This window comes from Oncorhynchus gorbuscha, linkage group LG09 (assembly GCF_021184085.1).
Source record: "Oncorhynchus gorbuscha isolate QuinsamMale2020 ecotype Even-year linkage group LG09, OgorEven_v1.0, whole genome shotgun sequence".
Classification (NCBI taxonomy): Eukaryota; Metazoa; Chordata; class Actinopteri; order Salmoniformes; family Salmonidae; genus Oncorhynchus; species Oncorhynchus gorbuscha.
The window spans coordinates 30,524,610-30,552,580 of NC_060181.1; the positions used below are offsets into that span (position 1 = coordinate 30,524,610).

General features: G+C 42.7%; 1 protein-coding gene across 1 annotated transcript; it reads right to left on the minus strand.

The window, feature by feature from the left end:
* Positions 1-27,759, minus strand: LOC124042763 (delta-type opioid receptor-like). The gene is made up of 5 exons (XM_046360868.1): positions 27,408-27,759; positions 4,682-4,914; positions 4,393-4,515; positions 3,811-4,105; positions 1-3,698 (listed from the first exon to the last, which is right to left on the minus strand). The coding sequence occupies exons 1-5, from the start codon at positions 27,650-27,652 to the stop codon at positions 3,458-3,460; spliced, it is 1,137 nt and encodes a 378-aa protein (XP_046216824.1). The 5' UTR covers positions 27,653-27,759; the 3' UTR covers positions 1-3,457.
* Between the last annotated feature and the right edge of the window lie 212 nt (positions 27,760-27,971).

A 27,971-nucleotide genomic window follows, 5' to 3' on the forward strand; every position in this document is an offset into this window, starting at 1 on the left:
TGCTGCTGGGTTTTCCATCCTCAACAGTTTCCTGTGTGTATCAATAACGGTCCACCACCCAAAGAACATCAAGCCAACTTGACACAACTGTGGGAAGCATTGGAGTCAATACAGGCCAGCACAGGCCTTGGGGTCAACAAGGGGAGGGGGGAGGGGTGCGGGGGTGCAACTCAATATTAGGAAGGTGTCCTTAATGTTTTGTACACTCAGTGTATAAGTATAAAAACCATGAATGATAGATTGTTAAATAATGAAATTCGATTTTCAACACAAAGTGTGACTCACATGACAAGAGAAAGGAAAGTTACAATTGTATTGCAGTATTGTAGCTATTGACAGCGGTTCCGAGAAATACTACGTGGGAGTTAGCCTTGATCAATATAAAATCCATCGTTCTGTAACAGACACTCAGAGGCAAAAAGGTTATAGTAGGCTTTTAGCAACTGTTGCTCTAGTAAAAATGGGTGGCTAAGTGATCATTTTCTATTTTTGTGGCATTTGTCAGATTGATGTACTGTACTGTACCTTTTACCATATTTAGATGTACAATTCATTTACAGAAGTTGTGAGCATTGTTACACTGGAGTACAGTACTTAAATATCTCTACCCTGTCGATTTGAGCTTGTTTGCAAAGCTAATGCATGTAATCAATATCACATCTGTTATACATAATAATGTGTAGGCTGTTCCACATTTGAATAGACTATCTCTCTTTGTAGAAGCCATATAAATACATCGTTTTAGATCCACATAATAATATAAAGTGTGTCTGTCAGGAATACTGACAAAAGCAAAGAGAACATAAAGCAGAAACGGATTCGGCTGTAAATAATTCAGCACTCTGTGTTATTAGACCTGAAGCATTTTCACTCACTGCCAGGAGATATACTGAAGATACGGGATGAAAATAATCTCATTCTATAAATGGGACTTCATCTGTTTCTCTCTTATTTTCTTTTTTAATGTAAGACTAGCCTCAGCAGTTATGCAGTACAGTAGCTAATAAAGCATACAGCTATTTGATCAAATATCACTGTGAAAATGGAGCGATAGTCATCATCAAAACAGCATACAGAATCACATACACAAACGGAAGCCAGTTAATTTCACCTGTCACTGAAAAAGTTAGCCAGCTACGTAAATAATATGTCGGAGTTCTGAGAATATCTACATCTACAAAGTCACCTTAAGTGATTTTAGTTTGGAACTCATTTTGGTTTCCTTACCTTCAGCAAACCACAATGTTGTGGTACATGTTGCATCCTTCTGACTTCAGTATTTCCACAGTCATGCACATTCAGCTTATTAGAAATATGCCAAAATGTTGACATCTAACCATTAAAAGTTAGACTATATCATCTAAACTGACATCGACATGAACAGTAATGAATTATATTCTCTTTTCATCTGTAGTCTGTGCTAGCTAGTATCATTATGCAAAACGATTCACAAACCTCTCGTCCACATTTTTGGGCTTGTCATAGTGGTTCATGACATAGCATCATGCCCAAGGTCAGTAAAAAATATAGCTACTTCTGAAATGGTACCCTATTCCCTACATAGTGCACTACTTGGTCAAATGTAGTGCACTATATAGGGAATAGGGTGCCATGTGGGTTGCAATCTATGGAACGATTTACAGGCTTGATCTTTCATCAGCATTGATGTTTTGCAAGATTACCGGGATAATTTATACCCTATAATAAAGTCATAAATTATTGCCTGCAGCCTATGAAATATGAAGGATCATTTTAATCTTAATCACTATAATTAGTTGATGCCCTCAAGGTAAAATTGAGCGCTGTCGTCTTCTTTCTTAGGAATCTTATCATGACTTAATGCCATAGTTAAATCTCTCTAATCTGCCATCGATTTAATTTGACGGATGACATAATGTTTTTCTCCAATTACACAGTAAAACAGATAGTAAAAGTCCTTTCCAAATCTCACTTGGTTCAGCTATGTACATGCTCAGTGATTCTCAGGAGGTTTGTTGTCCTGGTCTCACAAGGACCAGTCTTGATACTCTTCAGGCTTGTCAGTTTTCAAGTTGTTTTACTGTTGTTGTTTCATTTTTACATTCATCAGAGTAGTAATGCATTCACACAGAGTGTAGATCTAGATTAGGCTGTTCTGCTCCTCCACCCTCAGTGTTCTATGATTGTTTAGTTATTCCTCTCAGTGGTCCCTTCTACCTCTCTGCTCCGATCTATGAAAGTCTAGTAGGTTTGTAGCCGAGAGCCGAGGTGTCTGGGAGGAAATGCTATGGTACAGCAGTGGAGCACAGGCAGGCACAGAGCTCTGTGGTAGATTTCCACTGTTTGCAGATTCATGTAGCTATCAGCCCCATTTTCCCATTTTGTTTCAGTGTCTCGTGCCCCAGTGCTTTGCACTAAAGTGTGTTTTCATCCATCATCCAACCTGTCACAATGGATCTGTAGTTTCTTCTTCCTCTGTGGCGCGTGCAATCTATTTGTTTTGCCTTTTTTTTCTTAGTCAAGCGTGATGGAATATGCATCAGCAATCTTTGAAAATTCATCATCGATGTTCGTTTACAGGTGCTTTGCTTCCCAGAGAACAGAAAGATCTGATAAGCAAAGGTTGGACATCCATGCTTCTCCACTTTCTCAGTTTGTCAAAGCACAAGGCTACTGTAGCCTGGAGAAGCATTGACATCCCACTCACAGTGTACTGTACCCATGCTACAGCCTGTTTTGTCTATTCACACTACTTCAAGATGGATGATGCAGTCTCTGGTACATGAGATAAAAAATAGACCACTGCTTAGCATTTTGAATCTTTGCGAAGTCCGTCAGCTGTAACAACTGTCATTGTCACTGAACAGTGTTGGGTGTTTTCTCCAACCCCTCCTGGGTCAAACGTCCTCATTTCAGATGTCTACATATCTACTCATTCAGTGGTTTCCCTTACCCTGTTGTCTTATTTTCAAAACAACCCCAGTCCCATATATGTGCAGCTTGTCATCAGTCACAAACAGGGATGACTTGTTGACAAAACCATGTCGTATACTTTGGACCACTGTCCTTGACAACATCCTGTGTATTCACTCTGCAGCCAGACATCCATTTGTCATAAACCAGAAATTCACTACTCAAAAATGCCTGGCACCTTCGCAGATTGTCTCTAGATAGAACCTTCAGAGATGTGTGTAGAGTTTTATTGAAAACGATTTATGATGAAGAATTGAATCTCTCTACTTCTGAGCTACAATAAAGAAAGTTCCTAAATCTCACTGGTAGGAATGTCGATGATGAGGTCTTAAAAAAAAGGTATGGTGTGTTTTGGAACCTCCTTTACTGACACCTCTGTGTGAGTCTGACGAAATCATTGTTTGTCCTGTCAGAATTCCGTTGTGGAGATCTGGGTAATCTCAGACTGCAGGTCTTGCTGGACCCTCCTGGATCGAGAACCACGAGGGATCTGGTCCATGCCTAGTCATACGGGCTTCCTTTCCGTCCCAGCTGCAGTCGGAGCGCAGACGGACACGGGCTCCCGGTTGGCGTTCCGACCCCTGTTGAGGGAGTTGCGTTCCACGCGGGTCCGGCAGGGCAGGCAGAAGTCCCGGAAGCACCTCTTGAAGTTCTCGTCCAGGAAAGCGTAGAGAACAGGGTTGAGACTACTGTTCATGTAGCCCAGTGCAATGCAGAGGTGCCAGCTGGCTTTCACGTAGGGGTTCCTGTTAATAATGAATCATAATAAGTTATGCACCATTTTATTTGATGCCCTTTTCCAACACACCCAAAGTAATTTGAAAAGAAAATAAAAGTACACAAAACATAATGACTAACCCAGAGTCGATCTCCACCAGAGTCTTGATGATGATGAAGATGTGGATGGGCGTCCAGCAGACAATGAAGGCCGCGACAATCACGAGGACCATGCGGGTGATGCGGCGCATGTTGCGGTCCTTCTCCTTAGAGCCGGAGAGCAGACGGACGCTGCGCAAACGCAGTATCATCAGACCATAGCAGATGGTGATGACCATGACAGGGATGATGAAGGCAAAGATGAAAACGCAGATCTTAGTGACTGTATCCCAGTACCAGTCAGGGTCGGGGAACTTCAGTGTACACATTGTCTGACCTAGGAATAGAGAGGGGTGGAGGAGAGAAGAGAGGGGGGAATGGGTGGAGGAGAGAAGGAAAGGAGTCAGACACGTTTAAAGTGAGCGGGGGTGAGACAGCTCTAGAGAGGAGACTGTAAGAAGTTTATGTTATAGAGATAATTGATATTTGACCAAAGATGTAATAAACTGTACAGTAAATTTGCAGGAATAGTGACTTATTCTCTTATTTAATGGGATAATATACAAGAAAGCCGTTGAAAGAAGTGTCAAAAACGTGCTAGCTAGTTTAACGTTACTTTCTCACCACTGTCTGTTGTTTTGGTCACCGCCATGACCATGATGGGCACTCCGATGGCAGAGGACAGAACCCAGATCAGAACGTTGATGATCTTACCCTTGGCGGGCGTCCTGAACTCCAGGGCTCTCACTGGGTGACACACAGAAGATTACGTTTCAGTTGAAACTTATATTACAGTGAGTGTTATTGGCTCTAGGCTCCCTTACATTTCTATTTGCGAGAGGATACGCTCTGGTTAAAAGTAGTGCACCATAACGTGTATAGGGTGCCATGTGGAATGGTTCTCTCCCTTTACCTGGGTGGCACACAGCAATGTAGCGGTCCACAGACATCATGGTCAGGGTAAAGATGCTTGTGAACATGTTGTAGTAGTCGATGGCGATGACCACCTTACAGAGGACCTCTCCGAAGGCCCAGGTCCCCATCAGGTACTTGGCGCTCTGGAAGGGCAGTGTGCTGGTGGCGAGGGCATCAGCTAGTGCCAGGTTAAAGATGTAGATGTTGGTGGACGTCTTCATCTTGGTGTATCTGTGGGTGGAGACATTTGTTAAATAGATGTTGCTATCAAACTGTATGTTGTATTCTGTGATGATTTTGACATGAATTAATTTAATTTCAATTCACCTACAAAATTGACTTTTGAATTTATCTCAACCTTGGTGAAAGATAATTAAGTTAAAAAGATTTTGCAGTCAGTAATGACAGTGGTTGGTGCGCATGGTAGAATTTTCTGTTATACACTTATGGTTGAGAAAGCTACAGTTGAAGTCAGAAGTTTACATACACTTAGTTTGGAGTCATTAAAACACATTTTTCAACCACACCACACATTTCTTGTTAACAAACTATAGTTTTGGCAAGTCGGTTATGACATCTACTTTGTGGATGACACAAGTAATTTTTCCAACAATTGTTTACAGACAGATTATTTAACTTATAATTCACTGTATCGCAATTCCAGTGGATCAGAAGATTACATAAACTAAGTTGACTGTGCCTTTAAACAGGTTGTAAAATTCCCAGAAAATGATGTCATGGCTTTAGAAGCTTCTGATAGGCTAATTGACATGATTTGAGTCAATTGGAGGTGTACCTATGCATGTATTACAAAGCCTACCGAAACTCAGTGCCTCTTTGCTTGACATCATGGGAAAATCAAAAGAAATCAGCCAAGACCTCAGAAAATAATTGTAGATGTCCACAAGTCTGGTTCATCCTTGGGAGCAATTTCCAAAAGCCTGAAGGTACCACGTTCATCTGTACAAACAATAGCACGCAAATATAAACACCGTGGGACCATGCAGCCATCAAACCACTCAGGAGGTGTTCTGTCTCCTAGAGATGAACGTACTTTGGTGCGAAAAGTGCAAATCAATCCCAGAACAACAGCAAAGGACCTTGTGATGATGCTGGAGAAAACCGGTACATAAGTATCTATTTCCACAGTAAAACGAGTCCTATATCGACATAACCTGAAAGGCCGCTCAGCAAGAAAGAAGCCACTGCTCCAAAACTGCCATAAAAAAGCCAGACTACGGTTTGCAACTGCACATGGGGACAAAGATCGTACTTTTTGGAGAAATGTTCTCTGGTCTGATGAAACAAAAATAGAACTGTTTGGCCATAATGACCATCGTTATGTTTGGAGGAAAAAGGGAAGCACCGTGAAACACAGCGGTGGCAGCATCATGTTGTGGGGGTGCTTTTCTGCAGGAGGTACTGGTGCACATCACAAAATAGATGGCATCATGAGGAAGGAAAATTATGTGATTATATTGAGGCAACATCTCAAGACATCAATCAGGAAGTTAAAGCTTGGTCATAAATGGGTCTTCCATATGGACAATGACCCCAAGCATACTTCCAAAGTTGTGGCAAAATGGCTTAAGGACAACAAAGGCGTATTGGAGTGGCCATCACAAAGCCCTGACCTCAATCCTGTAGAAATGCTGTGGGTAAAACAAAACAAAAAAGCTTGTGCGAGAAAGGAGGCCTACAAACCTGACTCAGTTACACAAGCTCTGTGAGGAGGAATGGGCCAAAATTCACCCAACTTATTGTGGGAAGCTTGTGGAAGGCTACCCGAAACGTTTGACTCAAGTTAAATAATATAAAGGCAATGCTACCAAATACGAATTAAGTGTATGTAAACTTCTGACCCACTGGGAATGTGATGAATGAAATAAAAGCTGAAATAAATCATTTTCTCTAATATTATTCTGACATTTCACATTCTTAAAATAAAGTGGTAATCCTACCTGACCTAAAACAGGGAATTTTTATTAGGATTAAGTGTCAGGAATTGTGAAACTGAGTTTAAATGTATTTGGTTAAGGTGTACTGTATGTAAATTTCCGACTTCAACTGTTTATTCTGTAGAGTTTTGTCCCTGTGTTTTCACTCACGTCCAAGATGCTCGAACTACTTGCCTCTTGCTGTATATGTTGAGCAGAGAAACATTTGGAACATGTCATTCCAATTCTCTTTGTACATTGTTCTATTTCTCTGTGAACAAGTGAATAAACATATTTATACAACGGGTAGGTCTAATCCTGTATGCTAATTGGTTAAAAGCACATTCCAACCGGTGTCTATTCCACAAGGTCCAACCGGCTAAATATATGATGTTAAAATGGCTATTTACTCTGTTCCATCTGACTGTGCAATCCACTGTCTCATCAGCCAGACAGGGAAGTTATCATCTTGATCTCCACTATAAAAACCATCACGACTTAATCTCACATTTCTTTTAGACTAACATTTAGTTTTCAACAATGGAGATTTGAATAAACCTTGCTGTCTTTCTCTCCGACATTTGTAACATTGTTTCAATTTTCAAATTCGATCTCCAACTGTCCCATAGTAATGAACGTGTTGGGGTCAGGAGTTGGGACAAGAGAGAGAGAAAGAGAAAGGCAGTGTTTCAGTTCGCATCATTTTTATGGATATATACAAAGAAATGTCAATTGAAAAAAAGCAAAGCGTAACGAAGTGCAGCTAGTTGGCTGTCTTTCCAGCTTCAGTTTGAAGTTATTGTGTTCGTTGTGATATTGGCTAGCTCCTCTGAGCAACAGTGTCCTAACGACAGAGGACATTTTCTATGCCAGGCAAAATCGTGCCTCATTAGCTCATTGTTATGGATGTATCCAAATAAATGTCACAAGAAAACAGCTTAAACAAATGCAGGTACTGTTGTTTTTCTGTATGCACTGTTTGACGTGATTGTAAGTTAGCCGTAGTTGGCTAGCTAGCAAGCAACGGATAAGAACATTGCCAGCCAGTATGGCAATGGAACATTTGGAATGAACGACTTGGTCGCGTCCATAGAAACAGAACAAAAAAACGCCTGGGTCGCGTCTCTGGCGACCAAACCAATAGAACGGACGACCAGCCGGCTTGGGTAGCAACCCTAAGTTTGTTTCAGGACTATATCTTGTGGAAGGTTGAAATTGTATGAATAAATTAATCAAAATATCATTTAATGAAAATATGTCATCATTATTTGAATATGTTGGTAACCCGTTGTGTAAAAGTGATAATGCCTTCAAAGCCGGTGTTTGGGGCCTAACAACACCCATACCGATATCCCCCAAACACCAGCTTCTCGGGCATGATCACTTAATCGATCTCTTGAACATGCGTGGAACAGTAAAACACGTTATTCTAATTCTCTTCATACGCGGTTCTATTTCTTTCTGAATGAGTGATTAAAGAGAATTGATATAGTTCAGGCTTGTTAGTGTCTGATCAAGCACTTTGAGGACCGCTTAGGATTATTTTCTGTATGAAGATATGTTCTATTCCTCTAAAAAACTCCTGCAAAGAGGATTTCTTTACTTTTTTGTAATTAGACCCAAGACCCACTGGGCAGAGACATCAGTTCAACTTCCAGTTTTTTAAAATTTAAATTTGGTTGAGTACATTACATTGATGTCTTTTTGCAAATCCAATTAGTTTTCCACATTTGTTTAACTAGGCTAATTCGGCCTGCGAACTGCTAGCTTGTTTAGCCCCGGCTTACTAACTGTTAGCTTGTTAGCACAGGCCTGCTAACTGTCTGAATCGCCGCATCCCCAGCCAGCCCATCCACTCACTGGACCCATATTTACTTTCAATCTCTTTTCAATTTTTAATTCGATTATACCTTCCGGTAACCTGCCTCACCCAATGTGATACGGAATCGCTATTATTTTACATTTTTTTAAACACATTCAAGAACCTCCAGAAGCTAACCAGCTAACTAGCTACAAGCTATTTAGTCATTGTTAGCCACTGCTAGCGACTTTTACCTTCAGCACAGCCAGCCAGTTTTTTTAGCCTGGATAATACTCGCCAGTCTAGCTTCCCTGTCCGATCCACTGATACCCCCTGGACACTGTGATCACTTGGCTACATAGCTGACGCCTGCAGGACTGTCCATTAATCACGGTACTCCATTCTGTTTGTTTATGTTTTATCTGTCGGCCCCAGCCGCACTCAGGCTCTGTGTGTAGTTAATCCGACCCTCTCTACCTAGTCAACGCCATTTTATCTGCTGTTGTTGTGCTAGTTTATTAGCTGTTGTTGTCTCACCTACTGGTTTAGCTAGCTCTCCCAATCAACAACTGTGATTACTGTATGCCTCGCTGTATGTCTCTCTCAAATGTCAATATGCCTTGTATACTGTTGTTCAGGTTAGTTATCATTGTTTTAGTTTACAATGGAGCTCCTAGTTCCACTCTTCATACCCCTGATACCTCCTTTGTCCCACCTCCCACACATGCGGTGACCTCACCCATTACAACCAGCATGTCCAGAGATACAACCTCTCTTATCATTACCTCCGCTGTACCTGTACCCCACCATACCCCTGTCTGCACATTATGCCCTGAATATATTCTACCATGCCCAGAAATCTGCTCCTTTTATTCTTTGTCCCCAACGCTCTAGGCGACCAGTTTTGATAGCCTTTAGCCGCACCCTCATACTACTCCTCCTCTGTTCCGTGGATGATGTGGAGGTAAACCCAGGCCCTGCATGTCCCCAGGCACCCTCATTTGTTGACTTCTGTGATCGAAAAAGCCTTGGTTTCATGCATGTCAACATCAGAAGCCTCCTCTCTAAGTTTGTTTTATTCACTGCTTTAGCACACTCTGCTAACCTTGATGTCCTTGCCGTGTCTGAATCCTGGCTCAGGAAGGCCACCAAAAATTCTGAGATTTCCATACCCAACTATAACATTTTCCGTCAAGATAGAACTGCCAAAGGGGGAGGAGTTGCAGTCTACTGCAGAGATAGCCTGCAAAGTAATGTCATACTTTTCAGGTCCATACCCAAACAGTTCGAACTACTAATTTTAAAAATTACTCTCTCCAGAAATAAGTCTCTCACTGTTACCGCCTGCTACCGACCCCGCTCAGCTCCCAGCTGTGCCCTTGACACCATTTATGAATTGATTGCCCTCATCTAGCTTCAGAGTTTGTTCTGTTAGGTGACCTAAACTGGGATATGCTTAACACCCCGGCAGTCCTACAATCTAAGCTAGATACCCTCAATCTCACACAAATCATCAAGGAGCCCACCAGGTACAACCCTAAATCTGTAAACAAGGGCACCCTCATAGACGTCATCCTGACCAACTGGCCCTCCAAATACACCTCTGCGGTCTTCAACCAGGATCTCAGAGATCACTGCCTCATTGCCTGCATCCGCTACGGATCCGCATTCAAACGACCACCCCTCATCACTTTCAAACACTCCCTAAAACACTTCTGTGAGCAGGCCTTTCTAATCGACCTGGCCCGGGTATCCTGGAAGGACATTGACCTCATCCCGTCAGTTGAGGATGCCTGGTCATTCTTTAAAAGTAACTTCCTCACCATTTTAGAAAAGCATGCTCCGTTCAAAAAATGCAGAACTAAGAACAGATATAGCCCTTGGTTCTCCCCACACCTGACTGCCCTCGACCAGCACAGAAACATCTTGTGGCGGACTGCAATAGCATCGAATAGTCCCCGCAATATGCAACTGTTCAGGGAAGTCAGGAACCAATACACGCAGTCAGTCAGGAAAGCAAAGGCCAGCTTCTTCAGGCAGAAATTTGCATCCTGTAGCTCTAACTCCAAAAAAAGTTCTGGGACACTGTGAAGTCCATGGAGAACAAGAGCACCTCCTCCCAGCTGCCCACTGCACTGAGGCTCGGTAACACGGTCACCACCGATAAATCCATGATTATCGAAAACTTCAACAAGAATTTCTCAACGGCTGGCCATGCCTTCCTCCTGGCCACTCCAACCTTGGCCAACAGCTCCGCCCCCCTGCAGCTACTCGCCCAAGCCTCTCCAGGTTCTCCTTTACCCAAATCCAGAAAACAGATGTTCTGAAAGAGCTGCAAAACCTGGACCCGTACAAATCAGCTGGGCTTGACAATCTGGACCCTCTATTTCTGAAACTATCCGCCGCCATTGTCGCAACCCCTATTACCAGCCTGTTCAACCTCTCTTTCATATCATCTGAGATCCCCAAGGATTGGAAAGCTGCCACAGTCATCCCCCTCTTCAAAGTGGGAGACACCCTGGACCCAAACCTATACAGACCTATATCCATCCTGCCCTGCCTATCTAAGGTCTTCGAAAGCCAAGTCAACAAACAGCTCACTGACCATCTCGAATCCCACCGTACCTTCTCCGCTGTGCAATCTGGTTTCCCTTCCGGTCACGGGTGCACCTCAGCCACACTCAAGGTACTAAACGACATCATAACCGCCATTGATAAAAGACAGTACTGTGCAGCCGTCTTCATCGACCTTGCCAAGGCTTTTGACTCTGTCAATCATCATATTCTTATCGGCAGACTCAGTAGCATCAGTTTTTCTGATGACTGCGTTGCCTGGTTCACCAACTACTTTGCAGACAGAGTTCAGTGTGTCAAATTGGAGGGCATGCTCTCCGGTCCTCTGGCAGTCTCTATGGGGGTGCCACAGGGTTCAATTCTCGGGCCGACTCTTTTCTCTGTATATATCAATGATGTTGCACTTGCTGCGGGCGACTCCCTGATCCACCTCTACGCAGACGACACCATTCTGTATACTTCCGGCCCGTCCCGGTGTACTTCCGGCCTGTGCTATCTAACCTCCAAACGAGCTTCAATGCCATACAACACTCCTTCCGTGTCCTCCAACTGCTCTTAAACGCTAGTAAAAACAAATGCATGCTTTTCAACCGTTCGCCACCTGCACCCGCATGCCCGACGAGCATCACCACCCTGGATGGTTCCGACCTAGAATATGTGGACATCTATAAGTACCTAGGTGTCTGGCTAGACTGTAAACTCTCCTTCCAGACTCATATCAAACATCTCCAATCTAAAATCAAATCTAGAGTCGGCTTTCTATTCCGCAACAAAGCCTCCTTCACTCACACCGCCAAACTTACTCTAGTAAAACTGACTATCCTACCGATCCTCGACTTCGGCGATGTCATCTACAAAATAGCTTCCAACACTCTACTCAGCAAACTGGATGCAGTTTATCACAGTGCCATCCGTTTTGTTACTAAAGCACCTTATACGACCCACCACTGCGACCTGTATGCTCTAGTCGGCTGGCCCTCGCTACATATTCGTCGCCAGACCCACTGGCTCCAGGTCATCTACAAGTCCATGCTAGCTAAAGCTCCGCCTTATCTCAGTTCACTGGTCACGATGGCAACACCCACCCGTAGCACGCGCTCCAGCAGGTGTATCTCACTGATCATCCCTAAAGCCAACACCTCATTTGGCCGCCTTTCGTTCCAGTTCTCTGCTGCCTGTGACTGGAACGTATTGCAAAAATCGCTGAAGTTGGAGACTTTTATCTCCCTCACCAACTTCAAACATCTGCTATCTGAGCAGCTAACCGATCGCTGCAGCTGTACATAGTCTATCGGTAAATAGCACCCACCCAATTTTACCTACCTCTTCCCCATACTGTTTATATTTATTTACTTTTTTGCTATTTTGCACACCAATATCTCTACCTGTACATGACCATCTGATCATTTATCACTCCAGTGTTAATCTGCAAAATTGTAATTATTCGCCTACCTCCTCATGCCTTTTGCACAAAATGTATATAGACTCTCTTTTTTCTTCTTTTTTTCTACTGTGTTATTGACTTGTTAATTGTTTACTCCATGTGTAACTCTGTGTTGTTGTCTGTTCACACTGCTATGCTTTATCTTGGCCAGGTTGCAGTTGCAAATGAGAACTTTTTCTCAACTAGCCTACCTGGTTAAATAAAGATGAAATAAAAAAATAAAAAATAAAAATAGGCAAGTTAGTTAAGAACAAATTATTAAATACAATGACAGCCTAGGAGCAGTGGGTTAACTGTTTTGTACAGAGCAGAACAACAGGTTTTTACCTTGGCAGCTCAGGGATTCAATCCAGCAACCTTTTGGTTACTAGTCCAACACTCTAACCACTAGGCTACCTTTCACCCCTCGGTGACCTGCTGACCCAAAACATTGATTCAACATCATCACATAGATTTTTGGGATTTAAATTACGTGGCAACAATGTTGATTCAACCAGTTTTTGCCCAGTGGGGAGCATGTTGGCTGAGTCACTAGAGTAGTTAGAGATATTGGCCTAATGGGGTCAGAATCTCTCTGAAGGCACAATATAAATATGTTCATAGAGATATATTATATCTTAACCTACTTTGCCTTCAAAACAGTATTATATTAGTCATAGCCCATTGGTCTGTATGTAAAATGCTCTAAGAGCTAACAGAATATGCTGTGTTGAAATTGGTGTGCCTAAGAGAGAACGGTACTTGTCAATAGATTTTTGCACTGTGGCTCTGTGGATACATTAAGTGAATATTTTGTACAGTCCATTTAGTTAATGGTCCAGATGTGTGTGTTCACCATAAAAGCTATTGATGTTCAAAAGTCAAAAGGACAACAAAATCAAACGAAACAACACTCAGAATGAAGTAAACAACATTTACTGGAAAATGGAAATCAGCTTTGGGCGTTGGTCAGTCTTTGACAGGTACTGTAAGCTCCTAATCCTAACTCCCTGTTGGGTCGTTCCATGTCATTTCAGCAAGCCGTTACCCCCACTATCTCAGATTGATTAAGAAATCATTTTTGTAGTTAGAAAAATATAAAATTAGCATTCCTGATAAATCCTTTTGCTGAAATATAATTTGATCTCTGAGAAATTAACCTGTTACTCCTACCCCCTACTTTTTCGAACATTCTGTTAAAAATCGCGCAACATTTCAGCACCCTGCTGCTCATGCCAGGAATATAGTATATGCATATGATTAGTATGTGTGGATAGAAAACACTCAGACGTTTATAAAACTGGTTAAATCACGGCTGTGACTATAACAGAACGTGCGTTTCATCGAAAAGCGCAGGAAAATCTGATCACTGAAAATGGAAATATATATCCATCCGCCACTTCAATCCATTGATAAAGGCGAACCACAATAAATGGGGCTGAGGTTGCAATACCTACAGCTTCCACACGATGTCAACAGTCTTGTCATTTGCCTAGGCTTTGTTTCTTGGTCAAACGAAGAAGAGACAAGCCATTTGTTCAGGTCTCCGACCGGATATTTTGGTTGAGATTTACCCGGACATTATTTCCAGACGGACAGCTAAAGAATATACATCGCCTCGTGATCAATTTGATTGCTTATTAACGTGTACTAATACCTAAAGTTGCATTACAAAAGTATTTAGAAGTGTTTTGTGAAAGTTTATCGTCGACTTTTTTAATTTAAAAAAATGAACGTTTGAGTTTTAACTAGTACTATTAGCATTTAGCATAGCGCATTTGCATTTCCAGATGTCTAGATGGGACGCCTGCGTGTCAGGTAGGAGCAAGAGGTTAAGCTGCTTGATTGCACCCAAATTCATATAATATTCAATATGTCCTGGTAGTCCATCTGGCCACGTGGCCTTGTGACTGTTGAATGTTTAAAGGTCTTGCTCATTTCGACTACGGAGAGCGTGATCACACAGTCTTCCGGAACAGCTGGTGCTCTCATGCATGCTTCAGTGTTGCTTGCCTCGAAGTGAGCATAAAAGGCATGTTGCTCGTCTGGTAGACTTGTGTCACTGGGCAGCTTGCTGCCTTTCCCTTTGTTGTCCGTAATAGTTTACAAGCCCTGCTTCATCAGACGAGCGTCAGAGCCGGTGTAGTAGGACTCAATCTTAGTCCTGTATTGACGCTTTGCTTGTTCGTCTGAGGGCATAGCGGGATTTCTTATAAGCTTTCGGATTAGTGTCCCGCCACTTGAAAGCGGAAGCCCTTTTCTTTAGCTTGGTGCGGACACTGCCTGTGATTCATGGCTTCTGGTTTGGATATGTACGTACAGTCACCGTGGGAACAACGTTGTCGATGCACTTTTTGATGAAGCTGGTGACTGAGTAAGAAATTAGGACTGTTGCAGGAATGCTTATCTTGTCTGTTTCTAACAACAGAAATGATTTCAGAACAATCTGACATGGTGGGTGTCACAATCTTCATACTTTTTGAGGTGGAATAACCCTGATCCCTGTCGCTCAGTAATAAATACATTATAGCCTATTGATTTAATATAATAATATATGCCATTTAGCAGACGCTTTTATCCAAAGCGACTTACAGTCATGTGTGCATACATTCTACGTATGGGTGGTCCCGGGGATCGAACCCACTACCCTGGCGTTACAAGCGCCATGCTCTACCAAATGAGCTACAGAAGGACCATTCCCTTTCTCCCTCTTTAAGATATGGTCGATAACATGTACTAATTTACATGTCTTAGTGCATAAACACTACCAGCCAAATCATTCTGGAGACTGGGGCTATAATCTAGGTCTGTGGAGTGTATGTGTATGTCGGTGTCTGTGCTTGTGTGCATGCATGTGTGTGCTATAATGTAATATAATATATATATATATATGCCATTTAGCAGACACTTTTATCTGAAGCGACTTAAAGTCATGCGTGCATACATTTTACTTATGGGTAGTCTGGGAATACTCTACAAAATGAGCTACAAAGGATCACCCATATGCAAAATGTCTCTTTGCTGTAAGTCAGCAAAGAGGCCTTGAGCCAGGACTGTGATGACCATTCCATGTTTAGGCATCCCATCTGCTTATGAGACTGATGGTGGGTTAGGGGTGAGAGGGGACAGGACTGTCGAGTATGTGGACTGAGAGCTGCTGGTGATTTGCTGATTTCCGGCTCCCACAGGAGGGTTACACCCTCCCGATTGAAATAGTCCATGAAAGCCACCTTCTTGATTGTTCATCTGACAGATGTGTTGTGATCCCTGTCAGGTCAAGTCAACTGGCCAACATTGAACAGACTTTACAACAAAAGTGCGTGTGTGTGCATGTGTGTGCGTGTACGTGCGTGTGCGTGTGTGTGAAGAGTCGTGACAGGCATTGTGATATGGGCCAACTCAGGGACAAACGCTTTAACTTGAAACAAGGTCAGGTCAGTGGATCTAAATATTGTCTATTCAATGTATTTCTGTTTTAATTGCACCTGTCTCTATTCAAACAAAAGGTTAACTAGATTAATTGTTGGTTATCTCTCTCTCTCGCCATCTCTGTCTGTATTGGGTCTTGGTGTCAGTCAGTAAGATGGTCATTGATCTACTGGCTCTGCCTCTCCAGGGTATCAGTCACTCTCTACACCACAAACACAGCCCTGGCAATTAAACAATCCCACTGTTAAAAGTAGAGACAGGCTAGGTGGAGGGATTGATGAACGCCAAACAAATCTGTCAAGAATCATTCCAACGAACAGCATCCTGTACCTGACTTATACAATATGCTTTTCCAGCTTTTTAGCTCCATTCCTATGCTGTAAAGTTATACATTGGATTTTATTGTCACATTTAATAATATCAGTACTGTATACAGATGTAGGATCTTAATTTGATCACCCTGTTACAGGATGACTTTCATACAATGCAGGACAATTAAAACGTGTTGTTTATTTGAGGTGTAAAAAGGCTTCTGAAGTTTGTAATGTCCACTTAGAAATTTCAGACTTGATTTTCCCTTGCGCAAGACATATAAACCCCTACATAAATATCCGTTATTTATTATTCACACAATCATTCAAATTTCCTGTTGCTGCAGGATTCTTTTCCTGGCTCAAACTGGCTCAAATTAAGATCCTACATCTATAATGCATCCATCTGTGGTCAGTAGCACTGTGGTTTCTAAATGGGTCTCTGTTGTACAAACACATCACTTGTCCATCGCTGTGAACCTGCTCATAGTGTATCACAACTATATCTCAATGGGGCGAGGAAGATATGTTTTAGGAAATATTGCTTGAGTCATGTACTGGGGTGCCAGAGACAGAGTAAATCTATTGTCTGAAGTTTCCGGTGCTCAGATGAGTCAGACTATAGCAGGTTACAGACTCTTTTACCGCTAGGGAAGGTTGTTCTTGATGGGAGATTTCTTTCTCTGTCTGTTAGAACCCTTTGATTCAGCATAACTTCATCTATGAATCCGTCTGTGCTCCCTAGCGCCACTGTCAGCAGGAGAGAATTAGATATTACATGTTATATTTTTCGTATTTAGAAGATGACAGTGAATCACAGGCAGTCATTATATCCATTGGATGGGTTTGCTCTCTGCGTATGTAGAATCCTTATCGCTAGCCCTGATCTGAGCTGGCGTGGTCAGGGCACACCCACCCTCACCTCTCCTCCACCACCAAGACCCATGCTGGGACCATGTCCCTTCTTGTCTTTCCTGTCCTAACCATGGCCCACTCCCCTCTGCCTTGAACCAATGTTACAGGAGCCAGGGCTTACACATGATAGACACACACACAGAGACACACACACGCACACACACACGGAGATGGAGATGCAACGAAAGACGCTTCGAGGGGGTGGCCTCTGGGCTCTGTTTGTGTGGATGGATGTTGATGAAGTGGCTAGATGAGGGGAGAGGAGGCGGGTGGGCGGTGGGGGAAGAGACATAATGTCACATGTGCACGATCTTACACATACAGGAGCTGAGAACACACAAGTGGCCAGATACTGGCAAGATGTTGAAAGAATACGGTGTTCTGTACAGCACTGTACAGTACAGTCGATTCAAGGAACTGGTTAAGATAGGCGGTCCCCTCCCTGCTATCTTTAAAGGGGGTGTAGCTGACAACCTGAAGCATCTTCTCGTCAGGTTACAGCACCAAGGCAGGTTTCACCACAACATGCTATGTTCCATTTCCCTTTGAGGATGACACCTGTGCATGCATTAATCATAGAAGATGAGGGAGAAGATGAGCTTTTGATATTTTCCCACGGTGCCCACTCTGTTCATGCCATCCGTTTAACTGGTTCTGGACCTGTAGTAGTTAGCTAATGCCACAGGTTCATAGGGGTGGTCAATTCTCCTTGTTTGGAAGCCTGAAAAGCTTGGAAACAGTGGGATATTTTCTTCCAATGTCATGTTAAATCATGCTGTTCAAAATGAGAACCATGATCTCTAACTGTGATAGTATCATAGATGTCAGTCTAGTTGGGGATTGTAGCTGTGGAGCTGTCATTGCTGTCCTGCCCTGTCATCTCGTGTCCCTAGAGCAGTGGTTCACAACCATTTCCATTCAGTGGACCACCAAATCACCGTCAAAACCTCTTGAGGATCATTATTTGTGGGAGTCACTAAATGTTTTAAACATTAAATATCTTGCCGGACAAATTTTGAGTCCGTTTTATATCCATGAATGTAACAGTTAAAAGGCCTATTATTATTATTATGAACAATTTGTATTTTTTTAAGAAATTAACATTTCTTAAAATATAATTAATACCCCCAACTGTTTTTATTTTTGAAGGAAAATAAATTGCACCAAAAAAAGTACCACGGACCACAGGTTGAAAACTACTGCCTTAGAGGTTAATCAACATATGGAGGAGGCAGATCCTTGTTAGAATCACTGCTGCAGGCTACAGAGGGTCGTGTGTGTATTTGTGTGTGCGTTTGTTAAATTCACAGCAGCAGGGAACAGAGGGTCATTTTAAAAACGTCAGTCAGTGGCCTTGGTTCCAGGACAAACCGGATGGAAATTGAATACTTCCTTCTCCTGACGCTGGTGAATATTGATTATTGTCTTATTGATCACAGCTTCATCAGACCACAGGCAACATTTGTACACCCAGAGCCATTGATCATAGTCTGTCACCACAAGCTAATCACTCGGTCCAGTATTAACCATGTTCACTGGGCTCCAGTCCGATATGTGTCCATTTCAGCCAAAGGCAGCACACCATGAAAAGATGAACTATATATACAAAAGTATGTCAACACGCTTTCTAATTAGTGGATTCGGCTATTTCAGCCAGGTGTATAAAAATTGAGCACACAGCCATGCAATCACCATAGACAAACATTGGCAGTAGAATGGCCTTAATGAAGAACTCAGTGACATTCAACAAGTCAGTTCATCAAATTTCTGCCCTGCTAGAGCTTCCCTGGTCTGCTGTTATTGTGAACTAGATATGTCTAGGAGCAACAACGGCTCAGCCGCACCAGTTCACAGAACGGGACCACTGGGTGCTGAAGCGCGTAGCGTATAAAAATAGTCTGTCCTCGGTTCCAACGCTCACTACTGAGTTCCAAACTGCCTCTGGAACCAACATCAGCACAAAAACTGTTCATCGGGAGCCTAAGATCACCACATGCAATGCCAAGCGTCAGCTGGAGTGGTGTAAAGCTTGCCACCATTGGACTCTGGAGCAGTGGAAACGCGTTCTCCGGATTGATGAATCATGCTTGGAGGAGGAATAATTGTCTGGGGCTGTTTTTCATGGTTTGGGCTAGGCCTCTTAGTTACAGTAACGGAAAATCTTGACGCTACAACATACAATGACATTATAGACGACTATGTGCTTCAAACCTTGTGGCAACAGTTTAGGGAAGGCCCTTTCCTGTTTCAGCATGACAATGCCACCGTGTATAAAGTGAAGTCCATACAGATATGGATTGCAGAGATCGGTGTGGAAGAACTAGACTGGCCGGCACAGAGCCCTGACCTCAACCCCATCGAACACATTTGGGATGAATTAGAATGCCGACTGCGAGCCAGGCCTAATCGGCCAACATCAGTGCCTGACCTCTCTAATGCTCTTGTTGCTGAATGGAAGCAAGTCCCTGCAGCAATGTTCCAACATCTAGTGTGAAGCCTTCCCAGAAGATTGGATGCTGTTATAGCAGCAAAAGGGGGACCAGCTCCATATTAATGCCCATGAATTTGGACGAGCAGGTGTCCACATATGTTTGGCCATGTAGTGTGTCTTGCTGCTGTCACGGAGGTGGTTTGGTAAACCATGCTTGCTTGATAGCTAACCTTGCCTCAGACCTGAAAAGTTGTGTTTGCTCTATGAGTTATTACCTAGGCTTTAGCTCAGAGGGCTGACACAGTAATGTGGCGCATGGGAGACACAGACTCAAACATCAGTTTGTCACACTGCATGGAGCCAGTCAAAAGAGTACTCACTCTTTTATGAGGGTCCTTCACTCAATAAGTTTACTGTGAATTGGAGACATTAGCATTTGGACAGGCAGTGCTCAAACTTTTGGGGCTTGGTGGGCCAGAATAACATCTGAGTGGTGCCCAACTAGACATGATGTATTTAGAAATAGGGCAGGTAAACAATAGCTTTTTAGGGTCTTTAAACAACCGCATTTTAGTAAGCAATCGTAAAATCACACTTCACACCAAACTCACACTTAAGAACACATTCTAATTACCAGTAATGATGTATACATTTTTTAACAGTTGTGGCACAGAAACAGCAACCAAGTTTCTATGTTCATAAGGCTAATAACTTGAATATGTTTAAAATGACCTGAATATGGGAAAGATGTCAAAATGTGTATTTGCAGCTCTGATCTGTCATCATTTCTACCCCACTGTTTCCTCCATACTTCGCTTCCCACCACTTCCCTGACCAAACACACACGACTCCTTCCAGAGCTCTCTCACACACACACACACACTTCACACACGCACACACTGTTGAGTAAGAGAGTAGGCATGCAGCGAGACACGGGAGCTGGTGTTGACTCACACCCGTCCTATAAAACACCCAACTAAAGCTTCCACTCCACTGGGTACAATATTTCAGGCAGGAATGGCTGCTCTTTGTTTGTTTGAGTAAACCCTGAAGTATTTCCCCAAAGAAAGGATTTCCACCTAATCAGAGTTATAAGATGTCAGCTTATGGTGTATTACAGAGTTCATCTTATTCAAGCTCATTGGCTGATTCTCCCCCGTTTGGGAGTTTTCCTCCAAAGACAGCTCTGCTTATGCCCTGCGTATGAATAAACCAAGTACACCACCTAGTACATCAGCTACACCACTCAAAGAAGTCATTTTATCAACTGCACACCCTCATTCATAACATTAGCCATTTCAATGTAGGTCATAGCACAGTACATTGGGTACAATCATCTCTACACTATTACTGATTCTGTATGTGTGTGTGTGTGTGTTGTGTGTTGTGTGTGTGTGTGTGTGTGTGTGGCTGGCTGGCTGGCTGGCTGGCTAGCAGAGCGAATGCTTCTGATCTGGGCTATGTTACAGAGGGATGAACAACAATATTGGTGGTGTCAGCCCCAGCTCACCCCTCAGTCCCCTCAGTCAGTAATCACAAAAGAGTCTTCTTTGGCTCGTATTATAAGTAATGCTATTATGGATACTACAACATAGCCTTCATATCTACCCAGGCAGCTCTCCCTCTGAAGCAGCCGGCACCTGGGTTCAAATAGTATTCATTTTCTTTCAAATACATTGAGTGTTTGATTTAGCCTGCCTGGAATGCCAGATGGATCCAGTCAACAACTCTCTAGAACAGAGGGAGGGGAGATACTGTAGATGGCTACTAAATAGCTTAATTACTCACGGTGCTGTGTTTTCAAAATGAATATCCAATGCCGATCACGATTCACAGTGAATGAACAATAGCGACTGACTGTGGATGCTAAAAACACTCATTTTACTCCACTAGTCAATGTTTTCTTTCCTGCTTCTTTCCTGTGTAAGGCTGATTACTCCATGCCTAGCACACAGTTTCAGAGAATCAGAAAGCATCGAACCCAACTCAACCTCACCACTTTCTCTGCACTTCATATCTCCCTGTCTCTTCCAATAAATGTGTGTAATTCAGTCCTTGAGCTGTTCTTGTCTATTGATGTTCTGTATTATGTCATGTTTTATGTTTTGTGTGGACCCCAGGAAGAGGATCTGCTGCTTCAGCAACAGCTAATGGGAATCCTAATAAAATAATAAAATACTAAATCCGTCTGTTTCTCTCCGCTCTCTCTCCCTGTCTCTCTCTGTTTCTCTCCCTCTCACACACCCACTCTCTCTGTCTGTCTCTCCACTCTCTCTGTCTGTCTCTCTCTCTCCCTGTCTCTCTCTGTTTCTCTCCCTCTCACACACCCACTCTCTCTGTCTGTCTCTGTCTCTCTCTCTCTCCCTGTCTCTCTCTGTTTCTCTCCCTCTTACACACCCTCTGTCTCTGTTTCTCTCCCTCTCACACACCCACTCTGTCTGTCTGTCTCTCCACTCTCTCTGTCTCTCTCTCTCTCTCTCTCTCTCCCTGTCTCTCTTTGTTTCCCTCCACTCTCTCTCCCTGTCTCTCTCTGTTTCTCTCCCTCTCATACACCCACTCTCTCTGTCTGTCACTGCCTCTCCCTCTCCCTGTCTCTCTCTGTTTCTCTCCCTCTCACACACCCACTCTCTCTGTCTGTCTCTCCACTCTCTCTCTCCCTGTCTCTCTTTGTTTCTCTCCGCTCTCTCTCCCTGTCTCTCTCTGTTTCTCTCCCTCTCACACACCCTCTCTCTGTTTCTCCCTCTCTCACACACCCACTCTCTCTGTCTCTCTCTCTCTCCCTGTCTCTCTTTGTTTCCCTCCGCTCTCTCTCCCTGTCTCTCTCTGTTTCTCTCCCTCTCATACACCCACTCTCTCTGTCTGTCACTGCCTCTCCCTCTCCCTGTCTCTCTCTGTTTCTCTCTCTCTCATACACCCACTCTCTCTGTCTGTCACTGCCTCTCTCTCTCTCTCTCTCTCTCTCTCTCTCTCTCTCTCTCTCTCTCTCTCTCTATCTCTCTCTCTCTCTCTCTCTCTCTCTCTCTCTCTCTCTCTCTCTCTCTCTCTCTCTCTCTCTCTCTCTCTCTCTCTCACCCACTCTCTCTGTCTGTCACTGCCTCTCCCTCTCCCTGTCTCTCTCTGTTTCTCTCTCTCTCATACACCCACTCTCTCTGTCTGTCACTGCCTCTCTCTCTCTCTCTCTCTCTCTCTCTCTCTCTCTCTCTCTCTCTCTCTCTCTCTCTGTATCTCTCTCTCTCTCTCTCTCTCTCTCTCTCTCTCTCTCTCTCTCTCTCTCTCTCTCTCTCTCTCTCTCTCTCTCTCTCTCTCTCTTTACATTTTGTGGTGGTAGTCATGGTAATGGCAGGTCATATGTAAAGAAAACCCCACTTTAGAGCAAAAAATCGGATCTGTGCTTCCAGACAGAGGATTCGGTTTGTATCAGAATTCAGATCCACATATGGAGGTGGTATAAATCTGGAGTCAAAAGATCAGATTCCATGTCTCTTTTTGCTGTTTACACTGAAGGGAACACATATCATACTGTATCAGCAGGTTAGGAGAGCATTTTAGCTAACCTAACCTTAACCCTTTTCGCAACCTTAATCTAACTCTCCTAACCTGTTACGTTCATTCTCCTAACCTGCTGCGTAAATTCTCCTAACCTGCTACGAAAAGTAACTTCCGTCCGTAGCTGTATAGGCCTACCATCTAGTAAAACCCCTTTAAAGCACCTCCACAGGGAGAAACCAGAGTCCTATATTTTGAGAGTTGGGCCAAAGCGGTTTCTCTCTGAATGTTCTGAGAGCGCCACTTTTTCCTCCACAGCTGTTGCTAGGTGACAATTGACACTTCTGTATTGTGCTGTTTATTCCTGATAGTTTTGAAAACCTATGAAGATGTCAAGTGAAAGCAGATATGGAGTTTGTTGAAACCAAAACACAGCACCGACTTGGATACACATTATCCCGAATGCTAATAAATAAAAAAATGTCTGTTAAATCCACTGCTCTGTTTTGCTTGTTGACAGCGAGTAATTTCATAGGGATTTGTCGGAGGCACTCTCATATTGTACATCACCAACATTTTGAGAATAAAGGAGCTAACATGGCATCCGTTCTAATACCTGGACGAACTCTCTTAAATATATGGCTCTCGGAAAACCAACTAATGTCCATTGTCATGACAACCCCTTTCATTATCTGACAGGACACAGCAGAAGAGGCCACTATATGTGTCTTTTCCCTGAAAACCAGAGAGGAGAGTTCATACTGATAGTAGCCTCCTGGCTCTTTATGTCAAGAGTTACAGCCTTCTTCTAAATGTGATTAAGTAAATAAAATTCCTTGGCAATCTACACACAATACCCCATAATGACAAAGCGAAAAATATACATTTTTTACATTAAAAAAACTATTTTACATTAATATTCAGACCCTTTGCTATGAGATTCGAAATTGAGCTCAGGTGCATCCTGTTTCCATTGATCATCCTTGAGATGTTTCTACAACTTGATTGGAATCCACCTATGGTAAATTCAATTGACTGAACATTATTTGGAAAGGCACACACCTGTCTATATATGTCAAAAACCAAGCCATGAGGTTGAAGGAATTGTACATAGAGCTCTGAGACAGGATTGTGTCGACGCACAGATCTGGGGAAGGGTACCATATTTTTTCCAGCATTGAATGTCTCCAAGAACACAGTGGCCTCCATCATTCTTAAATGGAAGAAGTTTGGAACCACCAAGACTCTTCCTAGAGCTGGCCGCTTGGCTAAACTGAGCAATCGGGGATAAAGACCTTGCTCAGGTAGGTGACCAAGAACCCGATGGTCACTCTGACAGCACTCCAGAGTTCCTCTGTGGAGATGGGAGAACCTTCTAGAAGGACAACCATCTCTGCAGCACTTCAACAAGCAGGCCTTTATGGTAGAGTGGCCAGATGGAAGCCACTCCTCAGTAAAAGGCACATGACAGCCCACTTGGACTTTGTCAAAAGGCACCAAAAGACTCTCAGACCATGAGAAACAAGATTCTCTGGTCTGATGAAACCAAGATTGAACTCTTTGGCCTGAATGCCAAGTGTTACGTCTGGAGGAAACCTGGCACCATCCCTATGGTGAAGTATGGTGGTGGCAGCATCATTCTGTGGGAAGGTTTTTCAGCGGAAGGGACTGGGAGACTAGTCAGGATCGAGGCAAAGATGAACGGAATGTCCTTGAGTGGCTCAGCCAGAACCCGGACTTGAACACGATCAAACATCTCTGAAGTACCGGAAAATAGCTGTGCAGCAACTATTTCAAAAAAGTATGCTTCAAGAAATTACTGAGTAAATCGTCTGAATACTTGTGTAAATGTAATATTTCAGTTTATTTTGAATAAATCAGCAAAAATGTCTAAACCTGTTTTTGCTTTGTCCTTATGGGGTATTGTGTGTAGATTGGTGACAGGGAAAAAAATTACTTAAAACATTTTAGAATAAGGCTGCAATGTAACAAAATGTGGAAAAAGTCAAGGGGTCTGAATTCTTTCCGAAGGCACTGTATATAACAGGATTGGGGTGAAGTATGAATTGAGACACGAATTGCTCTTTAATTCTGTTCAATTCATGAATTTGAATTGTATTTCAATTGGACATACCCCACAGGAAGCAGAATTTGAATGAAAGGAAGTGTCATTTATTTAAAATAAATGTAATTTAATTCAAATGACTTATTTATTCTACTCATCCCCATAATTTTGGTTACAATAGCATAAGGTTGAAACATTTAATTTTCTAAACTCATTCTCTTGAAACAATTGTAAATGATTATAGTGGTATGGAAATATTCTAAAGCCATGTTGTGGGTTGTCTATAATAATCCATAATTCCCTTAATGTTTGAAATATCAGAAATAAAAAAATCCCAGAATGCATTAGATCAAACACTTCCTTATGGAGACATGCCAAAGCGAAATACTGCTTCACATCTAAGTTATAATCAAATTAAGATTTGAAATGGTGTGTATATTATTTGCATTAATAAGTGGCATTGATAAAAATATTTGTGAAATGAGACTCATGTTTCACTTCTAAATTGAATTGGTTTCAATTGGTTTTAATTCAATTCTTCTTCCTTCAATTAAATTCACATTCTGCTTCTTGTGGGGTGAGGCCAATTCAAATTAAATTCTAATTCATTGTTTGAATTTAATTAAATTCAGAAATTCCAACCCTGAAGCTATTATTAGATTCAGAGCTACTAGACTGGACATTGTTTTATAATGTCTGACTGCAGTGGGCAATAAAGTTATTAGTGGATTCAGAACTACTAGACTGGACATTGTTTTATAATGTCTGACTGCAGTGGGCAATAAAGTTATTAGTGGATTCAGAACTACTAGACTGGATACAGTTTTATAATGTCTGACTGCAGTGGGCAATAAAGTTATTAGTGGATTCAGAGCTACTAGACTGGGCATTGTTTTATATAATGTCTGACTGCAGTGGGCAATAAAGTTATTAGTGGATTCAGAGCTACTAGACTGGACATTGTTTTATAATGTCTGACTGCAGTGGGCAATAAAGTTATTAGTGGATTCAGAGCTACTAGACTGGATACGGTTTTATAATGTCTGACTGCAGTGGGCAATAAAGTTATTAGTGGGTTCAGAGCTACTAGACTGGATACGGTTTTATAATGTCTGACTGCAGTGGGCAATAAAGTTATTAGTGGATTCAGAGCTACTAGACTGGATACGGTTTTATAATGTCTGACTGCAGTGGGCAATAAAGTTATTAGTGGATTCAGAGCTACTAGACTGGATACGGTTTTATAATGTCTGACTGCAGTGGGCAATAAAGTTATTAGTGGATTCAGAGCTACTAGACTGGATACGGTTTTATAATGTCTGACTGCAGTGGGCAATAAAGTTATTAGTGGATTCAGATCTACTAGACTGGATACTCACTGTCTTATAATGCCAGACAGTTTAGTACTGTCAAGGGTTCAGTTTAGTACACTGCTAGGGTTCAGTTTAGTACACTGCTAGGGTTCAGTTTAGTACACTGCTAGGGTTCAGTTTAGTACACTGCTAGGGTTCAGTTTAGTACACTGCTAGGGTTCAGTTTAGTACACATTGTGTGGGTTCAGTCCTCCAAGTTTGGCCATGGCCTGCCATGTCTATGAACATGTCAGAGGGGGGTTGTTCGAGCATTTTTGTGATGTGGGCAAAATGATTATCCTTAAAAATACACTCAGCATGGTAATGTCATCATAAACAAAAAACCCATCACTGACATCAGTACTATTTCAATGAAGGGAGGGTGCAGATTGGGAATAGCCAATAATTGAATCCTGTTGATCCTAATTATTGTCTGTAAAATGGGAGCATTTGATAATAAAACTTTTTTTTTTAAGATAGCCCAATTTGAGTACTCTTTTGAGTGCTGTGTAGTAGGCACACACGCACCACACACTCTCCACCAGACTCTCTCTTTCCTTTGGTCCTCACGCGCGACTAAACACTGATTTACTGTTTCGCCAGCGAAAATGTTTCATTGTTGCACAAAAGCAACAACAACAAAAAAGTATTATAGAGTGTAGCATCTTCAAATCACGGAAAATCATTAATTTTATAATTGATTTGCGCCCTGTGCTTGCTTTTGACAAATACACGGTTTGGTTAACTAACACATGAGGCACACATGAGATCTTGGTCTATTTAAAAAAACGCGATTTCTATACGAAATACAGGATTCCCCTATAGCCTAAAACCTTCTTGAGAAAAGTACATTTTCAGTCACGCATATCCCCACAAATATATGCATTCACATGCTTTCTTACATACTTTTTTAAGGCATATAATCTCAAAAGCAAGTTCCCACCAATGATTGTAGGCTAAATATAATATGCCACGGGTGGTTCCAGTAGAAAAGCCTTACCTCACCACCCCGTACATCACAAGGACATTCCCGAGCAATCCCACCACGCAGATAACCGAGTAGAGCGCGGTGATGGAGATGGCTACTATAATATTTGAGGCGCTCTGAACCGGGAGCTGCTGGGTGTAGTTTTCCCCGTTGGGCACGAACCCCATCTCGTCGTCCGGGTAGGTGACATTGAACGGAATCACCGAGTACATGTCGAAATCAGCCGGTTCAGCACCAGGGGCAGTGGACGGCTCCATGGCTCTAGGACTGTCGCGCGCCTGTGACTGTTACTGTTCTCTGGTCTGTGGTGCTGAAAACTTATCCAAGCACTACTGGTCGACTGGTCGGACACGGTTCGCGCTTTTGTTTCGCCTGCTCGGCGTTTTATTGGCTGGAAGGTGTGTACTGATCCTCACGCGCCAAAGGGCAAGGTGCACAGTTTACAGTTGGTCTGTCTCACCAAGGGGTCGAACATGAAAAACAGAACGATGACAGACTTCCTAACCCCAAAAATAAGAATAGAAGGGCAAAAATGATTTCACTTCTGTTTAGAGTTCACAGAACATTAGGATGATT

What these genes read in the sequence shown, in the direction of transcription:
- LOC124042763 (XM_046360868.1), bottom strand. Translation starts at nt 27,652, where the DNA reads ATGGAGCCGTCCACTGCCCCTGGTGCTGAACCGGCTGATTTCGACATG. An exon ending in GTGATGTACGGGGTGGTGAG is followed by an intron (nt 4,915 to 27,407) that starts GTAAGGCTTTTC and finishes CTCCACCCACAG; the next exon opens with ATACACCAAGATGAAGACGT. An exon ending in GACCAAAACAACAGACAGTG is followed by an intron (nt 4,106 to 4,392) that starts GTGAGAAAGTAA and finishes CTCTATTCCTAG; the next exon opens with GTCAGACAATGTGTACACTG.